The 26,674-nt window shown below is 30.6% G+C and overlaps 1 protein-coding gene across 1 annotated transcript; it reads left to right on the forward strand.

Moving 5' to 3' along the window:
• Window positions 1-15,296: 15,296 nt before the first annotated feature.
• On the forward strand, window positions 15,297-17,810 carry LOC107430858 (receptor-like protein 6). Its single transcript, XM_016041730.1, has one exon. The coding sequence runs from the start codon at window positions 15,297-15,299 to the stop codon at window positions 17,808-17,810; it is 2,514 nt and encodes an 837-aa protein (XP_015897216.1).
• Window positions 17,811-26,674: the final 8,864 nt, after the last annotated feature.

Here is a 26,674-nt window from a genome sequence, read left to right on the forward strand (position 1 = left end):
TTTAGATGAAATATTCCCAAAAAACATATATAGCTATAAATATTATATATAATGTTAATTAATTAATAATAATTAAAAAAAAAAGTTCAACAGAAAATAAATGTTATATTATATTTTAATATATAATTCATTAATATGTGAATGCATTAATATATATATATATATATATACATTATAGCTATATATATTATATATAAGGTTTCTTGTATGTTAAAAAAAAAAAAAAAGTAGAAAAAAATGAAACTTTTTTAAAAAAAATTTAACAATTGTTTAGCCAAACATGTTTTTTATTTTTTAGTTTTGAAAATTATTTTCAAGTATTAATGGCCAAACGTTTTTTATTCTCATTAAACAGCAGAAAACAATTTTCAATTCTCTATTTTGAAAACAGAAAATAGAAACATAGTAAAACAGATATTAAGTATAGTTTTCACCAATCTTGTTGACCAGAGGAGTACAACGGGCAGATGATGGGCTTCTACCCCTCTCCTATTCGTGTTCTTTGGATCTATGTTTTCCACAAACCTACTGTATACCCCACACTCATGAATGTCATATTCCAAAAATTCCCTCGTCTGTTCCACGAATTTTCTGCAATTTTTTTTTTTTTAAAATTTCTGGGGGAACGACTTTATTTTATTTTTGGATTTCCCAAAAGTTTAGGAAGCAGAGGAACAGCAACGACTTGCTGGAGGTCGATCGGTCCTGCAGAAATGCATTTGCGCATCTCTAATTTAAAATTTTCAGTATAAGCTCTTTCTATTTCAATTTTTTTAAGCTTTAGCTTTTTAATGGTTAAACTATAAGTAAATTTGTAAGTTTGAGTTAAAAATGGCATTGTTAGATTTTACTTTTTGATATATATAAATATTCCATTTATTATTTTATTATTTTTTGAAAAATATTTATTAATATTTGGAAGAAGAAATGGCCAGTTGTTGTTTTCTGTTCTCTTCCGTGGCTTCGCAAACTGCAGTATGCAAGAGTAGGTTGTAAGATAAGTGATTGTGTTTGAGGAAGATAAACTAATTGGTATAGACTATGTATAGAGAGAGGGAGAGAGTCTGTCGTTTTATAAGGATGGGAAAGCGGGTGGAAGCAGTTAGACAGACTTCGAGGAAAGAAAGATGAAGGAAACTTCAGGGGCAAGTTGTAATTAACACAAACTTCAGGGTTCAGATGTAATATTTCCCACTCAAAATTGTTCTCCCTTTTTTCCTGTCTTTCTTCCTTTATGAAGGAAACCTACATCTTCATGTTTTAAAGGGTCCAGTAAAGCAATTTGCTCAGGTCTCGGCAGCTAAAGCTGGGTCGAATAGTCAGTGTTACCAAGGCATCTGTGCTGAATGAGACATCGTCCTTCTCCTTCATTTTGTGATTTCTCGATTTTGCCCTTGGTTTGTTGCACCTGGCAGCTAAAGATTTATGGGTTATTATGTCATATTAACACATCTCATATTAATATCAGGAGAAAAAATAAACCCAAGGACATATGAACAAAGGAAAAAAAGCACTGCTTGTGATATGGTTCCCATTAGTTTCCTAACGTGCCCAACGCGTTTGATCTTTCTATTGACTTTTCAAATTAAGGTCAATTTTGAAATTTCTAGTTTTGCTAATAGTGAGACGATTTTGAGACACTGTCAAAATGATAAGACCGCCAAGACCTAAAGTCATATTTAAAACAAAAAAAGAAGGAAAAAAAAGAAGAAAAGAAGAAAAGAAAAAAAGAAAAAAGGCTTAAAGTTATTTTAATATCAATACAGGAAAATAGTAAATTATATATAAAAAGTTCTTATAAATTTTCAAAATTATAATTCTTAATTTAATTTTTCTATTTTTGTGTGCATCAGAAAACTGCAACTCCCCTTTATATACAACATATATTTATTCTTCAAAACTTTAAGAGAAAATAGGGCAATGGAAAATATAATTTATAAAGATATCCTAATAATTATAAATTGTAAAGAAAAACTGGTAAAGAGCATCGAAACATAGGACTTTAGAAACTGTGAAGTTCAATGCAGAGAGATATAATTTTGTGGAAATTAACAAGAATACTGGGGGATACTAATGCTTTCTTTTTTTTTCTTTTTTTTTCCTTTCTTTCTTTCGTTTTTCCTTTTAATTTTAATTTTAAATTATGGGATTTAATCACAAAAGTATTGTTTGAGAAAAATAATGACTTTAATATTATAGTGTACATATTCCTAAAAAACAGAGATATCAAATTGCTTATAACTTATTTATCAACATGGCAAAATGACATGTGATCGTTATTATACTACACAATATTGAATTTTATTTATATATTTTAAAGGACCACTTAGTTATTCCTGTCACGATGAAATGATTAAAACAAATGTTTTCTTATCTAAAATATTTTCTTATATATATTTGGTTTATATTACTTTTTTTTAATTAATAATGATAATGACACATTATTTTGTATGAAAAATAATAATAATAAAAACACATCATTTCATAAACGGCTTATGTCTGTACTCTGTAGCACTTAATTTCAACTTATATCATGGAGTATTGACCAGCTAAAAGTGCTTTGAAAATTTTGCCTCTGATGCGTTGGAATTGCATTATATAAGATTTATACTTCATCTAAAAGAGATCAACACATTCTGCATTATAATTCAAAATTTCTCCTGTAAATTGCTTATGCAAATGAAACGTTGCTCTTTCACCCAAAAAAATGAAAAATAAAAAATAAAATTAGAAAAATGAAAGTTGTTCACTAGTCTTTCTATGGCTTTCCTTAATACTCATCGTTTTTTGTTACTAAGTGTAGAAATCCATGCCTTTTTCGGTCAGTGTCTTAGTGATCAGCAATCTCTGATGCTCCAATTGAAGAACACCATCAAATTAGACAACAACTCAAACTGGGATGAGAATTCTGATTGCTGTGTTGGGAGGGTGTAACATGCCACAAGGGTCTAGTTCCCTGATCTTAACCTGCGATGCAAAACAACCTGGGATCTGTCTAATCTCTCTGCTATCCGTGATGTCAAACATTTGAGAGCTTGGATTTGTCCCAAACAATGTTTTTTTATTCTCTAATCCCATCAAAGATTGGTGAGCTCAAAAATTTAAGATATCGGAACCCTTCAGGGGCTGGATTTGTAGGCCAAGTTCCAAAAGAGATTTCATTGCTTACAAGGCTGATGTCTCTGGATTTGTCAAGCAGATCCTTCGTACATTCCAAACCCGTAACTCGTAAATCCTGTAATACCCCCTCCCGAAATACATCAGAAATTTTCATGTTAACCGAGGGTTGACCAAGTTTGCCCGTTGACCAAGTGGGTCAAAATGTTAACTTTTTGCTTCAAAGGGAATTTTGCACTGACCAAGGTACCATTGCGGAATACGCATCAATCTGAGTTCGTAAACTAGTAGCACGTTGAAAACGGAGCTGCAGTTTGAAAGTTATGAGTGAAACAAGATACACTCTTGACTGGTCGACGAGCTCGGAGTTGACTTTTTATTTGTATGGATTTTGATGTTCACCCATAGACTATATGAAAGTGCTCGTCAATACGAGTCTGTAAACTGATAGCATGGTTAAATCGGACCTACGGTTGGGAAGCTATGAGTATGTAAAGTTGTAACTATGTTTTCCAATACTAGTTTTACTAGTTTTACTGGGTAGCAAAATATTTGTAGGAGTCCTTAAAGTTGCGCCATGTGTCACCACTTGAAAGTTGCCATGTATCATAGAAAAAGAGAGCCACATGTCACAATGGAAAACTGCCACATGTTGTATTAATTAAATATTATATTATCATTTAATTATTTTAATATTATTCTATTTTTATTTTTTCTTTTCTTTTTCTCTTTCTTCTCCCCACGTGGGGGAAAAAAAACATAGCCCCCCCCCCCCCGATTCCTTCTTCTTCTTTCTTCTTCTTTCTTCCTTCCCTCTCACTCCCGCCGGTCTCTCTTTCTCTCTACTGCACCTCTTCCGACCGTCGCACCGCCACACGCATCAGACGACGTGGTGGCCCATGACTGGACGAGCCCAAAGTTCGAGTCGCCGGTCGGTTAGCCGGCAGACGTGCCGGGATCGACATCCAAAGCCAACAGTCGGTGAGGTGGTGGGTGGTCGGTTTTTCGGCGGCCACCGGTCCCGAGGTTGGTCTTTCCCCCTAGTTTTCAACCCCTGATTCCAGAAAATGACATCCATTTGCCCAAATTCCAAGCCATTGGTGAGATGAGTGGAGGGGGAGTCCGGTCGAAACTTCCCAGCCACTTTCCGGCCAACTCCGATGGTTCCGAGCCGAACAAAGGTTGGTTTTACACTCATCGTCTCCTTAGCTTTCATTTGGCACCTTATTTGTCAATTGTGCTTGAGTATTTTGAAAGATGCCACTTTTGGATAAAATAATATTATTTTAATGTGGTAATCTGAAAAATGTATGTTTAATATTTAAATAATTGCTATTTATATTGATGATGTCAAATTATGTTGAATTGCATAAATATGGGTTGAATTAATGTTTTTGAAATTTGGAAAGCTGTAGATTTTAAACTGCTGTTAGATTATTGTTAATTTTACTGTGAGGTTACGGGATCTAATAGAATGTCTTTTTATATGCTTAATTATTTGTGGAACTGTATGTGGTTCCATTGACATTTAGTATGAATTAATTTGAAAGTTTGAGGAATTGATTATATTAAATTATTGTGATCGAAACTATACTTATGTGTTTAATTATTTATTTATGCATGAAATTTTATGGATTTGATGAAAGTACATAAATTTAAATGTATTTTATTAAATTCAAATTTTCTAATATAATAACAGAATACTAGACAAGTCCTGATCCTAGGAAAGTCCTACCAAATGTTCTAATGGAAAATCCGATAGAATCTCCCTTAAAGGTAAAGGATGCCCAAAAATTTACCTGCACAAAAACGCACTCCTATATCGTGCCACCTTATCCCTTCCTCCTTACTACAATAAATTCCACAGATTGCAGCACTTCGATAGTACATTTATATAAAATATTTATACAATGGAAGTAATTTAGTAAATAGCTAACTAGAATATACCATCATTGATTTTCGTCCGCCCACACCACCTACTTAATGCTGCAAATTTCAAATACATTTCAAATGTCGTTTTACAAATATGCCTGTGCGTAATATAAAAAAAGGTGTACAAACCAATTACCACACCAACAATAATACTAGTAAACATTTTAATGATAATAATAACTATATTAGTACAATTCGTCTGAGGGCTATGTATAACCATATATATTCAAAGGTTATCACATAACCTCACCTGCATAATGGCTATCACATAATCACACCTGCCAAGGGCTATCACATAACCACACCTGCCCAATGGCTATCGCATAACCACAGCTGCCCAAGGGCTATCTTTCTCAACCATAGGTTGTAATACTTGTTCAAAGTTACCGTATGATAATAACGATGATAAAATTTATTAATAATAATAAGAATATATAATAAAATTAATAATAAGAAATCAGATCACGAATAGATAAGGTAACATAAGATAAAATATTATCTTAAAATCCGTAACACATAATAAAATATGCACAATCGTAACGGAGATATATACGATACCATCTAACATACTGTGCAATCCATAATTCCAACTGTCGCCGATACTTTACTACCCATACAGTCCGGGGTAGTTGCCTAAATTGGCCATCCGATCCTCTGGATTCGTAGGCAACATATATACGAGGCTAGCTCTACATGGACCACATCAGATTATCGCCCCGTAAGATGTGGTATATAAAACATAGTATAGCATAACATACATATGTATATATATATATATATATATTTAAAATTCTTGATGCTCATACTATATACCAGTGGCGTCTGAAAATGCCCAGCATCCCAAGACACCGACTGACAGAGGGGTTAAAGAGAAAAAACGGGCATTCAGACCGCCCTGGCATCCCAGTAGCATCGATGCTAAAAACTCAATCTCGACCACGGAGGGGGACGGCTATGGCCAATATTAAACTTGTCTGCCCTCGGTCCTATGGCAACCACGGGAGAGTATAAACCTGCGAGCTTATCACACTCCACCAGTATGCTAATCACATCCACAACTACATAATATCGGTACGTGTATGGTGTATCGAAAAATGATAAAATTTTATAATATTATAAACCCGAATTTGAGCTTCCTTATTTAGAGCCTCACTCAACATGAAGAATTATATATCTTGATTGTGTAAATGTATCATTGATTGGGAAAGAGTTGTCCAAGGCCTTGTCATATTCACTGCCATATCTAAGAGAGTTGAGCATGTTGGCATGTTCTATAGCAGGGCCAATTGATAGGTCACTTTTGAAGCTCAAGTCTTTTTCTGTGATTCATCTTGATTCAACCATTTTTAGTCCCCATTTCCAAGATTCATATATCCAAAATTTCAATACTCGGATCGCTGAGTTTCCATTCTTACTGCTCCAGTGGAATATGTTTTTCCCAAAGAGATTACCAACATTGCATGCTCTTCATGTGTCACAAAATGAATTACTTGAAGGCTCGTTGCCAGATTTCCTCTACAATAATTCTATCCACAGTATAGTGATTAGTGACTCTTTAAGTTTTCAAGGAGATTGCCAATTTGTATTGTTTGGTAACCTTGGAAAGTTATCAAGATTAGAGCTTTGCCAATTGCAAATTTAATGGAAAACTTCCAAATTCCATGGCAAAGCTCACCCTACTTGTTTATTTAACTTTCTTCCAACAAGCTGAATGACACCATACAGGAACATGGATTTCGGGGGCTCAAAAAACTTGCTGCAGTTGATCTTTCACACAATAATTTGTCATGCAATTTAACTGGTAATTATCTTGTGCTTTACCTACCATAATGATTGACACATTAAAACTGGCTTCTTGCAGTCTACGTGCACTTCTTGATCTAAAGAATCATTGAAGATTTTTTGACTACTTGAATCTGTCATTTAATCATGCTAGTTGGGATACAAGAGCCTTATTCTTTTCCTTCTATTCTCGGTGTGCTTGACTTGCACTTTGACATGCATGCTCCATGGAAAGCTCCCTATTCTACCACCAAAAAGCTATCTATGTTTACTTTGTCTAACACTTATTTTTCATATTCCATTCAAGTTGATTTTGGAAATAAGCTTTCCCGTGCTAGACAATTTTACCAAAAGCTGGACAATTTTGTGTAATTAAAGCTCCTCTTATCCTAAAAGAGTCGCTATGCTTTACTATACTTTGACAATTAATTACTTTATTTATTTATTTTGTATTTATAAATTAGTATTTCTTTTTGAGGATGAAAAGCGTTATATATGAACGAAACAATAGTATTATTAGCATAAAAATTTACTATAGTACTGGAAAAATAATCAAGTATGGCAGTACCCAATGTACGAACCAACATGCATCTCCCACGTAATGTGCTAAAACTTCTATTTTTACCTCTAATTCTACAAACATTTCATTACTATTTAAAAAAAAAAAAAAATTCTTGACGACCCAGAAGAATACTTAGGAATAAAATAATATTCCACTTTTTTTTTTTTTTCTGAGAAAGGAATAAAAATAACTCCATAAATTTATATAGTACACATGCATGGTCATGATTGATTGTACCAAAATTAAATTCGTGAACATAGAAAAGTCCGACATCTCTTGGGTTTTGCATAAATAAAAGATAGCCAAGTGAGTAGTGGCAATGCCCTTTTTGGTTTTTTAAATTTTGTACACTGAAGTGACAAAACTACTAATGTTTTTCAGACACTGATTCAAAATGAAAAAAGGAAATGCTTTTTTTTTGTTTTTTTTTAAGTTTTTGCAAAGATTGATAGCTGATATATTTTCTTTTTCAGAAACTTTAGCCTTTTAGAACACAATGGTGTACATATATATATATATATATATAGATGTACAAATCTTTCTACATTGCTGGCCTATCTTGACTTGAATTACAAACTTACAAACTAAGTAGTTCTAGATCCTCAATATTTCTTTGTTTTTTTATTAAGGGGAGCGGGGGAGGCATATTGATGCCATTTGGAGCAAGCATTTTTAAAAGTGGGAGTTGAAGTCCCGTGAATAATTTAATGGTAATGTTCTCATTTCTATGTATATTATAAATTTCAAATAGTCTTCGTTGTCACATTATATAGGTTTCATAAATAAATCTTATACATTTTTGTAAGAGAATAGCATGTGGCCGTGGAACGACTTAATTATTTTTGCTTTATGTGAATACAAAGCTCAAATCACATCATGATTAACCAAAAAAGATAAAAATATAGATATATTTGGTATACAAAATAATTATTTTTGAAAAAATAAGAATAATTGTTCATGAAAATGAAAAATAAAAAAATTAAGAATTCCTACTTATATATTTGGTAAAAAATTTGATTTAAAATTAAAGTTTAGCTCTTATGAACTTTTTTTCCCAAACAAGTTCAAATGTGGTGAAAGTTAATTATATATTTATTTAAATAATAAGAATATTTTAAAATTTTTCTAAATTAAAATATAATAATAAAAATTTTGAAGTTTTAAAAAAAAAAATTTCCTTTAAATAGATATATATCTATTTCTATGAAATCATATTTTCAAATTCACAAACTTATCAAATATAAAAATAAATAAATAAATAAATATGTAAAATAATCCATTTTATCCAAATATGTTCTAAAAGTTGGAAAATTAACGCCATTAGCTTCTAGTAACTACGGTTAAAGTAGAGAATTGCTTCATATGGTGGGCTGATGACTGCCATCTAGTCCTCTTCGTTGAACTTTTCAATTCTATATACACAACGACACCAAACTGTATACCCACCACCTCAATATCCAATTTCAGAAATGCTCTCAATTCTTCCATAAATTTTGTGCAAAACCTTTTTCTTTTTCCCCTGAATTAACCCCTTTTTCTTTTTCTTTTTTTAAATCTTTTCCATACCTTCTTTGATATATATATATATATATATATAAGTCAAACTATATATGTTTGATTTTAAAATACAGACTCATAATGAAAATTATAAAAGTTGAGAGGCAAACCGACTTATAGCTTTGTAAAAACAATAATGCCAGAGCCTAGGGCCACCAATTATCGACTCTTCTAACTATGATCAAGGTTCAATTTTCTGATTTAGTGTGGAGAACTTATTTAAAAATATGTATTATTAAATTTTTAAAAATATGTGTTATTAAATTTTTGAAATACATTACAAAAGCCTAAAACGCATAACCATTTTGTACTAGTATAGGGTTTCATATAAGATAGTCATGATGAAAAGAAAGAAAAAAAAAAAAAAAGTGAAAAATGAGGAACACAGTATAAATAGTTTAGATTGTGAGAGACATTATTAAATTGGATTTTTATTTTTTTTTATTTTTTTATTTTTATAAGATGCAACAACTTTATTGCAAGGGCCTATACATGCACATAGTCAAAAAAGTGAAAATGGAAGACAGTATAGAGCTGATTAAATGAGGTAGTGAGACAACTTTGAGATTGTCAAAAAGATCCGGCCACTAAGATCTAAACGAAAAGGTGCGTTTAATTTCGAACCTGTCAAGTATCGATACCTTATAATGTTTTTCAAAGTTTTGGGGCAACATAAAATATCAATAAAGGAAATGATAAATTATATAAAAAGTTCTTTAAAAAATTTTTAAATATTTTAATATGATTAATTAATTCTTTTATTTATGTGTGTATATTTTTTTGCAAACTGCGACTTCTTTTTTATGCTTATTCTTCAAAACTTTGATTAAATAAAATTTATATCCATGTTAATTAAATATAATTCATCCATAAATAAATTGTAAAATGAAAGACTCATAATATCGAGCACTAAAAACAGAGACTCCAGAAATTATGAAGTTCAATGAAGAGAGACCTACAACTTATGGAAATTAAGCAATAATGCTTAACGTAACAGCTCAGTCCATCCGTCACATCCGCACCGATCCGGGTCTGACTCTGATATCAACTGTAACAGCCCAGTCCATCCCAATAAGATATTGTTCTCTTTAGGTTCACCTCGTACAATTTTAAAAAGTCTTTCAATGGAAAGGTATCCACAATCCCTTATAAGAAATGCTTCATTCCTCTTTCCAACCGATGTGGGATCTCAAACTTAAGGAAATCAAGATTTTATTATTATCATTATTATTACTTCTTAAATTCTATGGCTTGTGGGATTCTATCTCTGAAGACCTACAACTTGTGGAAATTAAGCAATAATGCTTAAGGAAATCAAGGTTTTATTATTATCATTATTATTACTATTTATATATTTAATAAAAATATTGAATTAAAATCAAAGTTTAGTTTTTATAAATATTATCTTTTTTTGGTAAAAATTAATTAAAAATTTAATTTTATATTTTTAATATGTGATAATCAATTTAAATTTAAGTATGATAAGAATATTTCAAAGTTTATCCATATTAAAACATAGAATAAGAATTCTGAGGCTTTAAAAAAGAATTGTTATTTTTTCAAATGGAAGCATATCTATTCTTATGAAATAACTATTGTCAAATTCAAAAACTTATCAAACATAAAAAAAAAAAAAAAAAAAAAAAAAAAAGAAACCTATGGAATAGGAATTCTATTCCTATATTTATTCTATAACCAAACATGTCTTTAGTGTTCGAAGAAAATAATAGCACAGCCATTATTCTATTTTAAAGAGATGAGTGGCATCAAACTGCTTATCTCCAACAAAATAAAATAATAATAATAAAAAATAAAAAATAACATTTCATTATTTTATTGTATAGTATTGGATTTTATTAATTCAGTTAAAACTTCACTTATATATATTTAGATTTAGATTTAGATTATATTATTTTTTTCAATCAATAAAATAAAATAATAACTCACTAATTTCATATACGGTTTCATTTCTATAGCGCTACAATTATTAATAGTTACCAAGTGTTTTGAAAATTTTGCTGATGCTATGATGCATTAAAATGTAAGTGGGAATGATTCTCTTGCGCCATATCTACCAAAGCTTGAAATATTAAAACTGGCTCTTATCTGAGTGCATTTCATGATCTGAAGAGTCAATCAGTACTTCGATTTTTGGATCTTTCAAGCAACTAAATTTCTGGCGTGATAGCAAATTGAACATGGGAACTAAGCCTTATAATTAGACTTGATTAGGATGTATGCTATATTAGTTGTTCGGAGGTTATGATAGCATTTTATTGTTCATATATCATTTTATCATTTGTGCAATTCCTAAGTTGCATATTTTTTGATATTATATTGCTGGATATTATTTTGTTGGATTGTGATGAATAAAGATTGTTTTATAGATCCTTTAATCCTATATATTATTTAGTTTATTATTGTTGTTGTCGTTATTATTATTATCTTGTTAATATTTATTTGGGGGTGAGTAAACATTCCTTTTTTTTCTTTTTTTCTTTTTTGGGGTAGCTGTAATTATGTTTTTCATGACCTTTTTTTAATGTGGAGGTAATTATTATTACCTAAGTTACATTCAAATTTTATGTTGATGTACTAATTTTTATTTGATGTTTTGTAGGAGATTTTATGGATATATTGGCATTGTCAATGCTACAAAATTTTTGAATATATGTATATATATATATATATATATATATATTTATATATATTGGAGTTTGGTTCTTTCACTAGTAAATGGTGATTTTTTTAATCATACTTATTTATGTTGGTTAAGGATTGGATTATCATGGGTACATGTTGTTCTTCTTTTACAACCATGATGGATGTATTTTTTGGTATTTTCAAGCTAGCAAATATCTTATAATGAAGCATAGTAAATTTAATTCTTGCTCTACTATTATTACTATTAAGAAGAACATGCGAATTATCTACATTCAAAAGAGCATGGGATTTCTTGATAGCTTTCTTTAAGCTAGAATAATGGAATTTTTTTTTCTTTTGATTTCTAGGGATTTCTCTATATCTGGATAGCTTTTTCAAGGATAAGAGATTATGTTATTATCTTGGAGGCTCAAATTTCTGTCAAATAGTTGTTGGTGGATTTTTCTTATGCTTATTTGAAATTCTTTATGGAGATGCGCAATTGGTATGTTGATACATGTTGTTAAATTATCAAAGTGAATGAAACTAAAATCTATAAATATAGTCACCATGGTAGACATCCTACCTTTATGATTGAAGATCTCAAGAAAGAGATTCAATAGATGAGAACAAAATTGGAGTATCACTACAAGCACTATTTTAAATTAAGGAGAATTACTTAGTTCCATTCCTATGGTGATAATGCTAAAAATTGTGATGGTATAAGAAGAGTTTTAACTCTAAATGAAATCAAAGCAAATTTATATGCAAGATGTTGATCCCAGCCTACTTTTGGAGACTTCATCAAAGTGAGTATCGTAGTGTCGTCATTACCGTGAGAGATTAGGTTACTCTCTTAAAATACTCATGATAAAATATGTATACAAGATCATTAAAGAGCAAACCGAACTAGAACTGAAAAAGTTTGCACATGCTATATGTATTGTAAGTGAAATTTTAGGTAAAAAGACTTGGTTCTAAGATTAGTTCACTATAATTCTTCATATGGAAACTTATAAATATTAAGTGTTGGATTCACAGTAAAAAATGCTCAAAGTATATTATTTGAAAAAAAATTTTATAAATTTTTTTTATAATTTTTTAAATAAAGTATGAGATTTTTATATTTTATTTAAAAATTTATTATTCAAATATATATTATGTGGGAGGAATCAGTTTTATTAAATATCAATCTATACTATTTTTAAATATATTTTCAGCATTATAGAGATGCTATAAGGATTTGCGAAAGTTATATTGCTACACCTTAAAACTCTTAAATGATAGTTGTATCTTTAGAAAAGAGTACAATAAAATTACCGGTGTAGAAGGAAATGTATCTTTTTTGAAGGATAGCAAATTATGCACGCCTGTTCCATATTTCTACCTTCTGTCTAATTTTTCCAACATGGAATTGGAGAAGGAGGAAGCAAAAGTTGGAAAGTATTGGAAGAAGCTGATCAAGGATCTAGACAGAAACTCAAGAGCTACGGTTAATAGAGCTACAACGCTCCTCCAGAGCTGGAGCCCTCAATCATAAGAGCAATGGCGCTTGCCCAATCAAGAGCCACGGCTCTATCTTTTGAACGCCGCAACTCGTTTTCTTCATTTTTGAGGTAGAAACTCTAGCGTCACGACGCCGTAGCGTGTTTTGGTTCCTTGACATGTAAAATGTATCTTTTACCCCTCTTATCTTTTTTGGAGATTAAGTAAGAGAAACCCTATTTTACTGAGAGAAACAAAGAGTTCTCTTAGAAACCCTTGTTGGAGACTTTACGCTTGTACGAAAGAAATCCTTTTTTTTTTTGCTTGAGTCGTGGAAGTAGCCCAACTTGATCGAATTATATTATTTCTTAGTGCGCTTGTTTCTTGCACTCTCTTTATATTTATATGTGTGTGTGTCTCTCTCTCTCTTAATAGTTGATAATTGTTGCTTGATTTCATCTATTGCTTGGCTATTTCCTTATTAGTTATTTACTTGGTGGGATTTATTGTTTCAATTATACACAATGTATATAATTCCTTAACAGGGTTTCATACATAGATCTCATGCATTTTTGCGGGGAAAGACCATGTGGTTGCAGAACCACTTAATTATTATTGTTGCATGTCAAGACGAAGTTTTTCTTTTTTGGTCGTATGTGAAGACAAAGTTCAAATCACATAATAATTAAAAAAAAAAAAAAATGTAAGAGTTTGAAATTTGATACCATTGACTGATAGTACCTATGGTTTAAGTAGAGAATTGCTTCATACGGTGCGCTGATGATCGGCTTCTATTCCTCCACGTTTTGAGTTCTATACACACCATCAAACCAAACCGTATACCCACCACCTATAAATTTTCTGCAAAACCATTTTCCCTTTTCCCCTCTAGTAACGTCTCTTTTCTTTTCCTTCTTTTTTTTATTTTAGCTTTTCCCCTTTTTTTTAGTCAATGTATATACGTTTGATCTTAAAATATAAACTCACTATGAAAATTATAAAAGTTGAGACTAATAATATTTTTGTAGAAATAATAATGTCAGGATCCAGTGTGATCCAGTGTAACAATTATCTACCATTTTAACGTTGATCTGAATCCAGCTTTCTGATATAATATAAAATGCTTGTTTGAAAATCTATCTCATTAAATTTTTAAAATTAATATATTACAAAAGCCAAAACGGCAAAACCATTTTGTTATGGTATTGACTTCCATATATAGGATAGTCATGATCTAAAAAAAAAAAAAAAAGAATGAAAATGAGGATGATAGCATGAACAGTTGAGATTGTTCGACAATATTAAATTGTTTTTTTTTTTTTTTGTTTTTTTTTTCAAGATGCAACAACTTAATTACAGGCGCTTTTACATGCATATAGTCAAAAAAGTGAAAATGGAAAACATTAAAGAACTTAATAAAATCAGGTTGTGACACAATTTCGATAATTTTTAATGGTTGTGAGAACTTAAAGTCACTTTAAATAATTCTTCAAATTGTAAAGAAACACTCGTAAAGAAAGACAATTTTTGAAAATTTTTATCAATAATTCATCCATTAATATATTGTCAAGAAAGACTTGAAAAGAGCACTGAAAGACTCCGAAATTAAAATGTTCAATGAAGAGGGACCTACAGCTTTGTGGAAATTAAACAATAATGCTTAGGGATATTAAGATCTATTATTATTAATATTATTTTAAAATTCTGGATTATGAGATTTTATTTCTCAATTATTATGTTAGGAAATAGGAACAAAACCATTAAATATTCCTAGGGGATGAGTGATATCAAATTGCTTATAACTTATTTACTAGTGATGTGTCAAAAATAACATACCATTATTTTATTGTATGGTATTGGAATTTATTAAGTTATTTAAAAATTCACTTATTCATATTTATATTTATATTTAATTTATATTAGTTTTTCAATCAATAGAAAATAGTAAGACATTGTTAATTTTGATAAACAATTTGATATTCATAATATTACTGTTGTTAATAATTACTTTGCCGACATATATCAAAGAATATTGACAAGCTATGAAAAGTGCTTTGAAAATTTTGCCTATGCTATGATGCGTTAAATTGCATCATATAAGATTTGTGGTTCATGTATTTTAGATCAACACATTCTGCATTATAATTCAATATTTCTTTCTTATCTTGCTTATACAATGAAAAGCTGTTCACTCTTTCTATTTCTTTCCTTAATACCCATGCATTGTTTGTTACTGAGTGTAGAAATCCATGCTGTGTTTGGTCATTGTCTTAATGATCAGCAATCTCTGATGGTTCAATTGAAGAACACCATCAAATTAGACAACAACTCAAACTGGGATGAGAATTCCGATTGCTGTGTTTGGGAGGGTGTAACATGCCACAAGGGTCTAGTCACTGGTCTTAGCCTGCGAGGCAAAACAGCGTGGGTTATATCTAATCTCTCTGCTATCTGTGATCTTAAATATCTTGAGAGCTTGGATTTGTCCCACACAATGGTATTTTATTCTCTAATCCCTTCAAGGATTGGTGAGCTCAAAAATTTAAGATATCTAAATCTTGCAGAGGCTGGATTTGTAGGCCAAGTTCCAAAAGAGATTGCACTACTCACAAGGTTGGTGTCTCTGGATTTGTCTAGCAGATCCTTCTGGCCGACCCCCCAACTTGTAAACCCGAATTTGAGCTTCCTTATTCAGAACCTCACTCAGCTTGAAGAATTATATCTTGACGGTGTAAATGTATCATTGACTGGGAAAGAGTTGTCCAAGGCCTTATCATCTTCACTGCCAAATCTGAGAGAGTTGAGCATGATTGCATGTTCTATAGCAGGGCCAATTGATATGTCACTTTTGAAGCTCAAGTCTTTGTCTGTGATTCATCTGGATTTTAACCATTTTTATTCTCCATTTCCAAGATTCATGTCAGAATTTTCAAGACTGAGATCGCTGAGTTGCCTTTCTTGCGGCTTCAGTGGAATTTTTCCCGAAGAGATCTTCCAGGTACCAACACTGCATGCTCTTGATATGTCACAAAATGAATTACTTGAAGGTTCTTTGCCAAATTTTCTCCCGAATAATTCTATTGAGAGTATAGTGATTAGCGACACCAAGTTTTCAGGGAGATTACCAATTTCTATTGGTAACCTTCGAAATTTATCGAGATTAGAGCTTGCCAACTGTGAATTCAATGGAACACTTCCAAATTCTATGGCAGAGCTCACCCAACTTGTTTATGTTGATTTGTCATCTAACAAGTTCACCGGTTCGATCCCATCTTTCAGTATGTCCAAGAACCTGACCAAGATAAACCTTTCTCACAATGACTTAAGCGGTGCCACTACTTCAGCTCATTGGGAAGGTCTTTTATATCTTGTTGATGTTGACTTGTCATATAATTCTCTCAATGGCAGTATTCCCCCATCTCTGTTTTCACTTCCCTCATTGCAAAATATTCAACTTTCCTGCAACAAATTTAATGGTCTCGTTCCCGAGTTTCCAAATGCACCTTCCATGATTTTGGATACCCTGAATTTGAGTCACAACAACCTAGAAGGACCTATTCCAGGCTCCATCTTTGAACTAGGAAAACTTACAAACCTCCTACTTTCTTTCAACAAGTTGAATGGCACCATACAGGGCCATACATTTCGGAGGCTTGAAGAACTTGTTCATCTTGATCTTTCATACAATAACTTGTCATTCAATATAAGTGGTAATGATTCTCTTGTGCCTTACCTACCAAAGCTTGAAACATTAAAACTGGCTTCTTGCAATCTGAGTGCATTTCCTGATGTGAAGAATCATTCAAGCCTTACATTCTTGGACCTTTCAATCAACCAAATTTCTGGGGTGATACCAAATTGGACTTGGGAACTGGGAAATGGATCGCTTAATTATTTGAATCTGTCATTTAACCAGCTAGTTGGAATACAAGAGCCTTATATTTTTCCTCCTCTTCTCGGTGTGCTCGACTTGCACTTTAACATGCTCCATGGGAAGCTCCCAATACCACCAACCCCTATCTATGTAGACTTGTCTAACAATTATTTTTCATCTTCCATTCGAGCTGATATTGGAAAGAATCTTTCCAATGCTGTTTTATTGTCCCTTTCAAACAACAGTCTGACAGGATTTATACCGGAATCCATATGCCAAGGTGTAGCCCTTGAAGTTCTAGATTTGTCCAACAATGGTTTAAGTGGCAGAGTACCAGATTGCATTCCTCAGATGAGTCAAAAGCTTTATATATTGAATCTACAGAAGAACAATCTGAGCGGCCCAATTCCTAATGCATTTCCAGTTAATTGTTCACTTAAGACTTTGCATCTCAATGGAAATTCCATACAAGGTCAGGTTCCTGAATCAATATCAAAGTGTACAAAGCTACAGATTTTAGATCTTGGTAACAATCAAATAATTGATGGTTTTCCTTCTTTTTTTATGAGCATATCCACCCTGCGAGTCCTTGTTTTGCGGTCCAACCGCTTCCATGGATGCATTAAATGTCTCAATACCAGCAGCAGCAATACTTGGACAACGCTTCAATTGTTCGATGCAGCTTACAACAATTTCAGTGGTGAACTCTCATCATGCTTATCAAGAGGGATTGGGAAGGCACGGACGTACCAAGCCAACGAAGCTCAATCGCAGCTGCAAAATGAGCTTATATTCCAGTATACAGGAGGACTGGCCTTCATGATGTCTATGTTTGAAGATGATTTACTGTTTTACTAAGACAGAATCACAGCCACCTTTAAAGGTCTTGATATGGAATTGAAGAATATGTTGGATTCCTTCATAACCATTGACCTTTCAAGTAACCATTTGAGTGGTCTGATACCTGAAGATTTGGGACACTTACAATCATTTTATGCCCTCAACTTGTCCAACAATGGTTTCACTGGAAGAATCCCATCATCATTAGGGAACTTGCAAGATCTAGAGTCCTTGGACCTCTCAAACAACCACTTGAATGGCACAATTCCCTCATCCTTTGCAAACCTTAATTTCCTCTCATTCTTAAACCTTTTCCTTTAATGAGTTAGTTGGCAAAATTCCAACCAGCACTCAACTGCAGTCATTCCCAAAGAATTCCTTCATAGGGAATAAAGGGCTCTATGGACCTCCTCTCATTGAAAATTACAGAGGCCGAGTAGTAGCAGTTCCATTGCCAGAGAGCCATTCAACTTCTGATGGAGCTCAGATTGAATGGAATATTATTAGTGCTGAAGCTGGATTTATTACTGGGTTCGGAATTGTGGTTGTGCCACTTATGTTTTGCAAAAGATGGAGGAGATGGTATTTCCAACGTGCTGAGGACATTGCTTATAGAGTCATCCCTGTTTGTCTCCTAAGAAAGTGGCTGTCATGGAAAAAAGCTTAACAGGACAAGATCATGTTTCGTTTGGGTTTTGTTGATTAATTATCTTATAATACAATATATATATATATATATATATGCATGTGTCTCTCTGTCTCTGTGTGTGTATATATACATATACATATATCTATATATATATATATATATATATATGCATGTGTCTCTCTGTCTGTGTGTGTGTGTTGTGTGGGTATAAAATTAAGAAGAGATTCCTCCCTTCGGGTTGAATGCCATCCTACTCTACTAGTTTTGATTACAATAATATTCTCCTTGTGTTCATTTGGTAATTACTTTTACTACTTTGATAACTTTTGTTTTTGATTTTATTTTGTTGTTTTTATAAATATACGTAAATCAAAGTTTTTTTTTAAAAAGAATGAATGTCTGAACTGTTTTGCTTTAACAGGTCAAAACATTTAGGGGGGGCGGGGCAGAAATCAAGACCACTACGAAGACTTTTAATTGTTTTGAAGATAATTACGAAACAAAACCTATTATTCCTTTATTTATTTATTTTATTTTTTTGAAGCAAAACAAAATTTTGCCATAAACTAATTTCATTAGGCAAGTGGTGTTCCAAGAACAACCAAGTGGAGATATTGGCTAATTCTTAGATTGGTGCATAGTGCATGCAACAAAATCTAGTATTATAGCCAGTACTTTTTATTTTGATGATAATTTCGAATTCAAATCTCAACATTTAAGTAAAATTTTGTTTTTATAATTTTTATAGACATAAATATTGTGAAATAGAATATATATAAATAAATAATGGAAAAATTAGTATCTTTGCTTTTTAAGTTGCGATGATTCCTGGACTAAGGTTGCTTGTTTTTGTTTGCTTTCTTTCCGTAATGTACAAAGAACTCTCTCTTCTTTGTTAACTAAAAAACCACAATTCAATTCCATTCAATCAAAACATCAAACAGAATATAATCATTACATAGATATAATGGTGGAAACAGGGAGATACTTCAAATCGAGCTTGCTTCATGTAATCATGTCCCCGGAAAGATCAGCGACTTTCTCACGAATCGAGCAAGGTAAGGGAGATGTGTGGCTTATTTAAAACGGTGAGTTTAGGTTGTGGTTTTTTTTATATATATATATATATATTTTTTTTACTTTTTTAATATTCAGATCTAGTTTTTCTCATATTAATAGTAAAAAAATGAAAAAAAAAAAAAAAAAAAAACATAAAAGCATGTCACGTGAGTACAACGTATCAAATAAATAAAAAAATCAAATAGATAAAAAACTAACAAAACTGTAAATAAGAAAAGGCATATTAAGAGGATGCTAAAGTGTTAGTCTTCCATAAATAAAAGGTTTTAACCAAAAATTAAAAAATAAAATGCTAAAAATGTCATTTTGACTAAAATACATACCTTGTCTAAAGTTTAACTAGCAAAGAAGCTAAAGTGAAACAAAAATCAAATTTGAGAAGGTTATAATGTAAATTTTCAAAAGAGAGATGCATTTGTGCAAAATATCCCCAAAAAAACACCCCCCCCCCCCCAAAAAAAAAAAAAAAAAGGCTAAAGTGATTTTTCTTTTTTCTGTTTTTTTTTTTGTTTAATTATACCGAAAGAGTGGGAGAAGTGTCTGAACCCAAAATCCTATAAAGGTGGAGTGTGAGGCATATATCAATCAAATCAGTCCTGTTAAAATTAAAATTTGAGAAATATTAGCCAATTCTTTATTTGATCCATACTACATATTAAAAAAAAACTAATAAAACCACTATTTTTTTTTATAATAATTTTTAATCGGTATCTTCATATTCCAATATAAAATGCATAAGTTTCAAAGAATTTATATAAAAGTAAACCAAGCACAATTATCATATAACATCATGTCATAGATTTTTATTTTTTTCCTTTTATAAAATTTTGAAGGTAGACGATTCAAATTCATAATCACAATTAGTTGTCCATGTCATACATAATTAAAAAATCAATGGTATGTTGACTCAAATAACTCCTGGACTGATAATATCTAGTTAGAGGTCCATTTTTCTTCAAAAAAAAAAAAGATTAAGCACGACTTACGTAATTTACAATATTGCATAACTAACTACTGCAGATTGTTCAAGTTCAACCTGCAATTAGTTAGCAAAGTTGATAATCAATATTTGTAAAGCGTGTATGTGCAATTAATAATCGATAATATTGATATTGTGGGAATATCAAATTTGTACACATTTAACAGAATAGAGAGGTCCACAAATTTCAAAGATAATAGCAATAGCATCCATGCACATCAGCTACAAAAATACTCATCCAGGAGTGCATCCCATCTTTATCCACGTAATAGCTCTCAAACATCTTGAAATCCCTGCTTCTTTACTTAAACTAAAACTCCGTATAAGGGCAACAAAAAGGCTCCGGGCTAGCTAGGCTCCTCATGTCATTTTCCATTCTCTATATGCAATGAAAATTGTTGCTTTAATTTACAATAAAGGCTTTGTGTTGTACCACATTCCCCATGGTGTGCTCGGAGGAAGGATTTCAAACTTTGTTTTATGCCAATGCACTAATATTGTTTGAATTGTGTTTTGGATTAATAATTATTTACTATTGTGGTCTTTTTTTTCTCTAGTATACATTCATATAGTAAAATCTACGTTTGATAAACTTTAATATGGCATTTGAATTACAAATGTGGATTCAAACACCATAATAATTAAATTGAAAACGCTTATTTAAGTTATATAATTCATCAATAGTACAACATATATGTTGTACGTGAACATTTTCTCTATAAGTTTTGGATGAAAAAATCTCAATTTTCTTCATTCTCTCTCATAGTCTTTCTTTAATTAATTTTCAATTAATTATGGAGCTAGCTGGCAGGATAAAGGGAAAAAGGAAATTATAATAGTAGATAGAAAGAAACAATGCTTCCTATTACTTGCGGGTCCAGCATAAGAACTTCCCCGCATCATATATACTCTGGTTTTCCTCTCTTACTTTACGACCTCTTCAAGGCAACTCCTTTATTTGGCTTTTCCGATTGATTTAAAACATGTTATTTTTATTTTTCTACTCTTACCACTTTTTGAATTTAGGCTCTCTTTCCACCTGAGCAGTAGTCGAGACTTGAAACTAGTACTTCTCAAGGTGCTTTTGTAGTCAAGTTTCCCTAACAAGTTTGGCAATAAATAACATGCATTTCATTATGTCAAAACGAAATGAAAATAATAACTTGCATTTCATCAAGTCTCATAATCCAACATACGTATTTCACCCAAAAACAATAAAAACAAATAAATAAATAAATAATCCAACGTATCCTCAAAAGATAAGACTCTAGAATAATGGCCCTCAAACTAAGACAATGTCCCAAACTAAGCCCAAAGCCCATAACTATATAATTGTCTTCATTTTAAGTTTAGGGAAATTTTGCCCCATTGTATAGGTACTTCTCTAGCAACCAATAGCCCTTTTTTTTCTTTTTTCTTTTTTCTTTTTTTTTTCCTTTTTTTTGGGGGAAAACATTATGCATTTTTCTGTCAATATATGACAATTTGTTTTTTTAAAAATAAATAAATAAATAATCCAACGTATCTTCAAAAGAAAAGAAACTCTAGAATAATGGGCCTGAAACTAAGACAATACCCCAATTCTAAGCCCAAAGCCCACAACTATATAAAATAATATGGGCCTGAAACTCACCCCCTCCTCCCCTCCCAACCCCACCCCTTTTTTTTTTTTTTTTTTATTTCTAACAACATATAATAATTTGTTGAAAGCGAAAAAAAATATATATATATATATATATATATATATATGTATATATGCATTTTTCCGTCAACAATCAACATACGTTATTCATAAATTTCTTCTTTCAATAAACAAATTCCGTTTTCCCTCCGGAAAAATGACTTTCGAAGACCAAAATGGTCAAAATCATTGTAGCCACATCTTAAAAATATTATTTAAAGAAAGTCAACACATTATTTTCCGGAATGTTGTTGTTAAATCGAATAAATAAAAAGATAAAGCCGAGAACATGAAACAAATCTGTCAACCTTCATATGGTCATATCTTTGTCAGTTGTGGTTGGTTAACCTTTGAACGTCAAAGACTAATGGAGAGCCAAAGCAAATAGAAATTAATTATAGATTTTGCTACAAGAAAGTGCTAAGAATTAACTTATGTAAATTGCAATAAACTAGTAATGGAGGTTTTGAAAAGTCAAGTAACAATGGAATAATTCCAAAGGTACAAAATAAAAACTTAACCGAAAAATAAAATAATACATGAACTGTGCAAGTCTCATCGTATTTAGGTATAAATTGAAAATTCAATTTATTACCGTATTCTTAACTCATTATAATATATATACATATAGCCTTAGATAATTGGTTTTTGGGGTGTAAAAAAGTCAAATAACCAAAAGCCCATATAAGCCCATTCAAAAAAAAAAAAAAAAAAAAAAAGGTATCTGAAAGCGCAAATTTAAAATCAATAATTATGTACCAAAAAAATTTAAAAGAAAAATTAAATCGACGAGCTAAATGTTCATATATAAGTTTTTGCTATATAAACAATTTATTTATTTTTTAAATCAATGAGCTAGTAGTCAATTTTGATAAATTGTTATATCAAAATCTTAAATACCTGTTAGTCAATAGTCAATGTTCAGATATAAGTTTTGCTTCTAACAACATATATCTATATACATACATATATATATATATATATAAATATAAGAAAAACTTATATATATATATATATAATATTTCCTAAAGTAGAAAAGATTGTTAAAAAAATCAATTTTTTTAAGATAATATTGTGGTTGAATACATTCAAAACTTTTAAATTCTTTTTTAAAAAAATGGAAAATAAATAAATTGAAAGACCGAGTAAAAGGATTTTTAAACCTTTGAAAATAACGCTTCTAGATAGAAAGTAAGAAATAAAATTTAAAAAAATAAATTATCTTGACATATATATAATAAGTTAATATACATCATATATATTAACTTATATTTGAAAGGTCAATCATGTTATTATATATATATATATATATATATATTTTTTTTTGGTGAATCAATTATGTTATTGATATGGTTATATGTTATGATCCAAATCATATATTTTATGCAAATTTTATTATTTTATAACATACTCGTTAGTTTTTATTTTTTATTTTTAGTCAAAGACATGTAGCTTTAGTTGTAACCGTGATTTAAATTATAAGAAAATGCAAATAGAGTTTCTCATGGGTCATATTCTGTATAAACGACAGAACCAAACATTTGACCAAAGATTCATCCGTTTGACATAAATAGAGAGCGACAAAAAAATAAAAATAAATAAACAAATAAAATTAAAAAAAAAAATCCTTAAAAAGTCAGCGATATTCCAGCTCGTATCATAAAATTCGAATTTTAAGGACCCCACAAAACTCTGTTCCCATTCCATGTGGACCCTCTGATTGTATCAGTAAAATGATACGGATCTCAAATTTTTGTACAAACAAAATCCAAGTCCACCGACTTATATTATCATTATTCATTGTTTGGAACAGTTTGTTACAGGAAAAAATGGGTCCATTGGCGAGGCTTCCCATGAAACCTGGGTGTGATGTGTCCAAGATTTTATATGCTTGGAACCAAAGAAAAGAAAAAGAAAATAATGCAATCAGAATTCAAACCGACGAATAATAATGTTAAATCATGGTCATCAACAGCTGGGTATTGATCAGACTGTTTTATCTTTTTAATAAATCTTTAAAAATAAAAAAAATAAAAATTATATTTCAACAGTTTGTCAAACTTGAAAAATCCACGCAAAATTGCGGAGATATTATCCACTCAATACTAGAAAGAGGTGGCAAAATAGAAGTTTGCAAATTATATAAGCCTGAAAACGGCAATGAGTTGTATTATCGTACACATTCAATTTATTAATAAAAACATATTTATTATGCTTATATAGATATCAAAAATTTAAATTTGAAATTGATATAGGATTTTATTTTTTGACACATAAGATGCAATGATATATATATAAAAAGAGTAAAAAATAAAAATAAAAATTGCCAGCTCAGGCTGGCTCGAGAGTCTCCCTAGTTAGAAAGAAAAGTCCTTCTTCAGAACCTTTTTTTGTGATATAATTGGCTGCCTTATTAAGTGTTCGAGGCACCGATTGGAAAAATTGATTTCGTGACTTGAAAACAAATTGACTTTAATAGACAAAGTATTTTACAGTTTATTATTATTATTATTATTGGAGCATAGGAATTCTAATTCAAAAATATTATTTAAAATAATAACAATTCTACTATTAGGTTATATTTGGGATGATTTATGTATTAATAATGTTAAAAGGTACAAAAATGTTAATGAAATGATACATATTAATATATTATTAATTGATATATTTATATATTAATTTAAACATGAATAAATAAATTTTAAAAATAGACCTTTTAAATAATGGTATTTTAAATAATGGTACATCATCATATTGACAAATAAATTTAGTGGATATTTTAATAATTTTAATTTTATTATTATTAATATGCTTTGAAAATGACAGAAAATGGAATCATATAACAAAAGCAAAATTCAATAAGGACATACCAGGAGATATCTACTCTCTCTCTCTCTCTCTCCATATATATATATATATATATATAACAAAAATAAACCATATAGCCTATATATGTAACTAGAAAAAAAATAGAAAAGCTTAATAGCTAAGTTTTGTTACTGGGACTAGAAACCCCTTATGGTTGGTTGGCAAACGAAATTTGTCTATTTTGGGATGAGATGCAAAATGGATGGTCCAAAAAGAATATATATACACATATATACATATAGTCAAAAGAGTGGCCCAACTCTAACCGATTGCATACAGATAATATCTTATATACCATTAAGACTTTATGATATATATGGTTTAATAAACAACATGTCTTTCAGCCAATAAAATAAATAAATAAAGCACACACACCAAAAAAAAAAAAACAAAAACACAACAAAAAAAAAAAGAAACCAAAAAAAAAAAAAAATAAATAAAGTTGAAGGAGGGTTAAAAATTATTTGGGAGAGGAGAATACGTGTCGGCGAGAAAAAGGATGAGGAAGCGAAACACGAGCATTTTGTCGGACAGTCGGAGAGGCAAGAACGCGGTGAAGATCGATTAGTATGTAAAATAGCTGGACATCATAATGAAACTTCTACTCTAAGAATTTTATGTCCCCCCCCTAATCAAATTTGGTTCTGAAATCACTGCAAAAAGAAACTATTACCAATTTCATGAGCTACCGCCACTGGATGGGTGCTTCACAACCATCTATATGACAATTTACCAATATATACTTTTTTTAATTTCAATTTTGAATAAACAATTAATAAAATTAGTACTATATTATATCAAAACCCACAAAGTATTAAAAAAGAGAGAGAAAAAAAAAAAAAAGGGCAAAAGTGGCTTCTACATGGCTAGAATTATGCACTATAGAGGTGAAGAGGAATTAGTATGTAATATAATTATTACCAAGCCATATGGTAAACGCAGTGTTAATTTTTATATTGGAAGGTAAAAGGAAAAAAGCAAATGGAATATGCATATATATATATATATATTGCATTTTGATTTAATAATTGTTTGTATTTTAGCTAATAATAATTTATTAAATAGGGACAGTTTTTAGATAATGCTGAGTATAGAAGCCAAAGATTTTTGTCGTACAAAGAGTATCGATGTTCACACAAGTGGACCTCATATACATAAGCTACGTGTTTTGCTGTATCTTTGAAGAATTAATATCCCTGTACAGACTACAGATTGCTTACCCATTTTGGACAATTGGAAACACTTTCCCAATTGCAAGAAAGTGATGACAAATACTTCAACAATTTGGAAACCTAGCAAAAAATACTTATTTTCAAATCTCGATCTAAGGAAAAAGTTCCCCTTTTTTATCTTGTAACAAAAAAGAATTCTTTTTGTAAATATTTTTTAATTTTTACAATTATTGTATAGAATCAAAAAAATAGTACAAATAATACTTTCTTACCCCGATCTAATTTACAACATATCTCTATTTCTGTCACTAAAAAAATAAAAAATATATATAAATATAAATGAAACTTATATTATAATTAACATTAAGGACAAAGAAAATAAATTAAAAAGGAAGAATAATTTGTTCAGATTCTTATTGTTACAAGTGATAACATGTTATTGAAATCATAGAA

The sequence above is a fragment of the Ziziphus jujuba genome, chromosome 6 (assembly GCF_031755915.1).
Source record: "Ziziphus jujuba cultivar Dongzao chromosome 6, ASM3175591v1".
In the NCBI taxonomy this organism is placed as follows: domain Eukaryota; kingdom Viridiplantae; phylum Streptophyta; class Magnoliopsida; order Rosales; family Rhamnaceae; genus Ziziphus; species Ziziphus jujuba.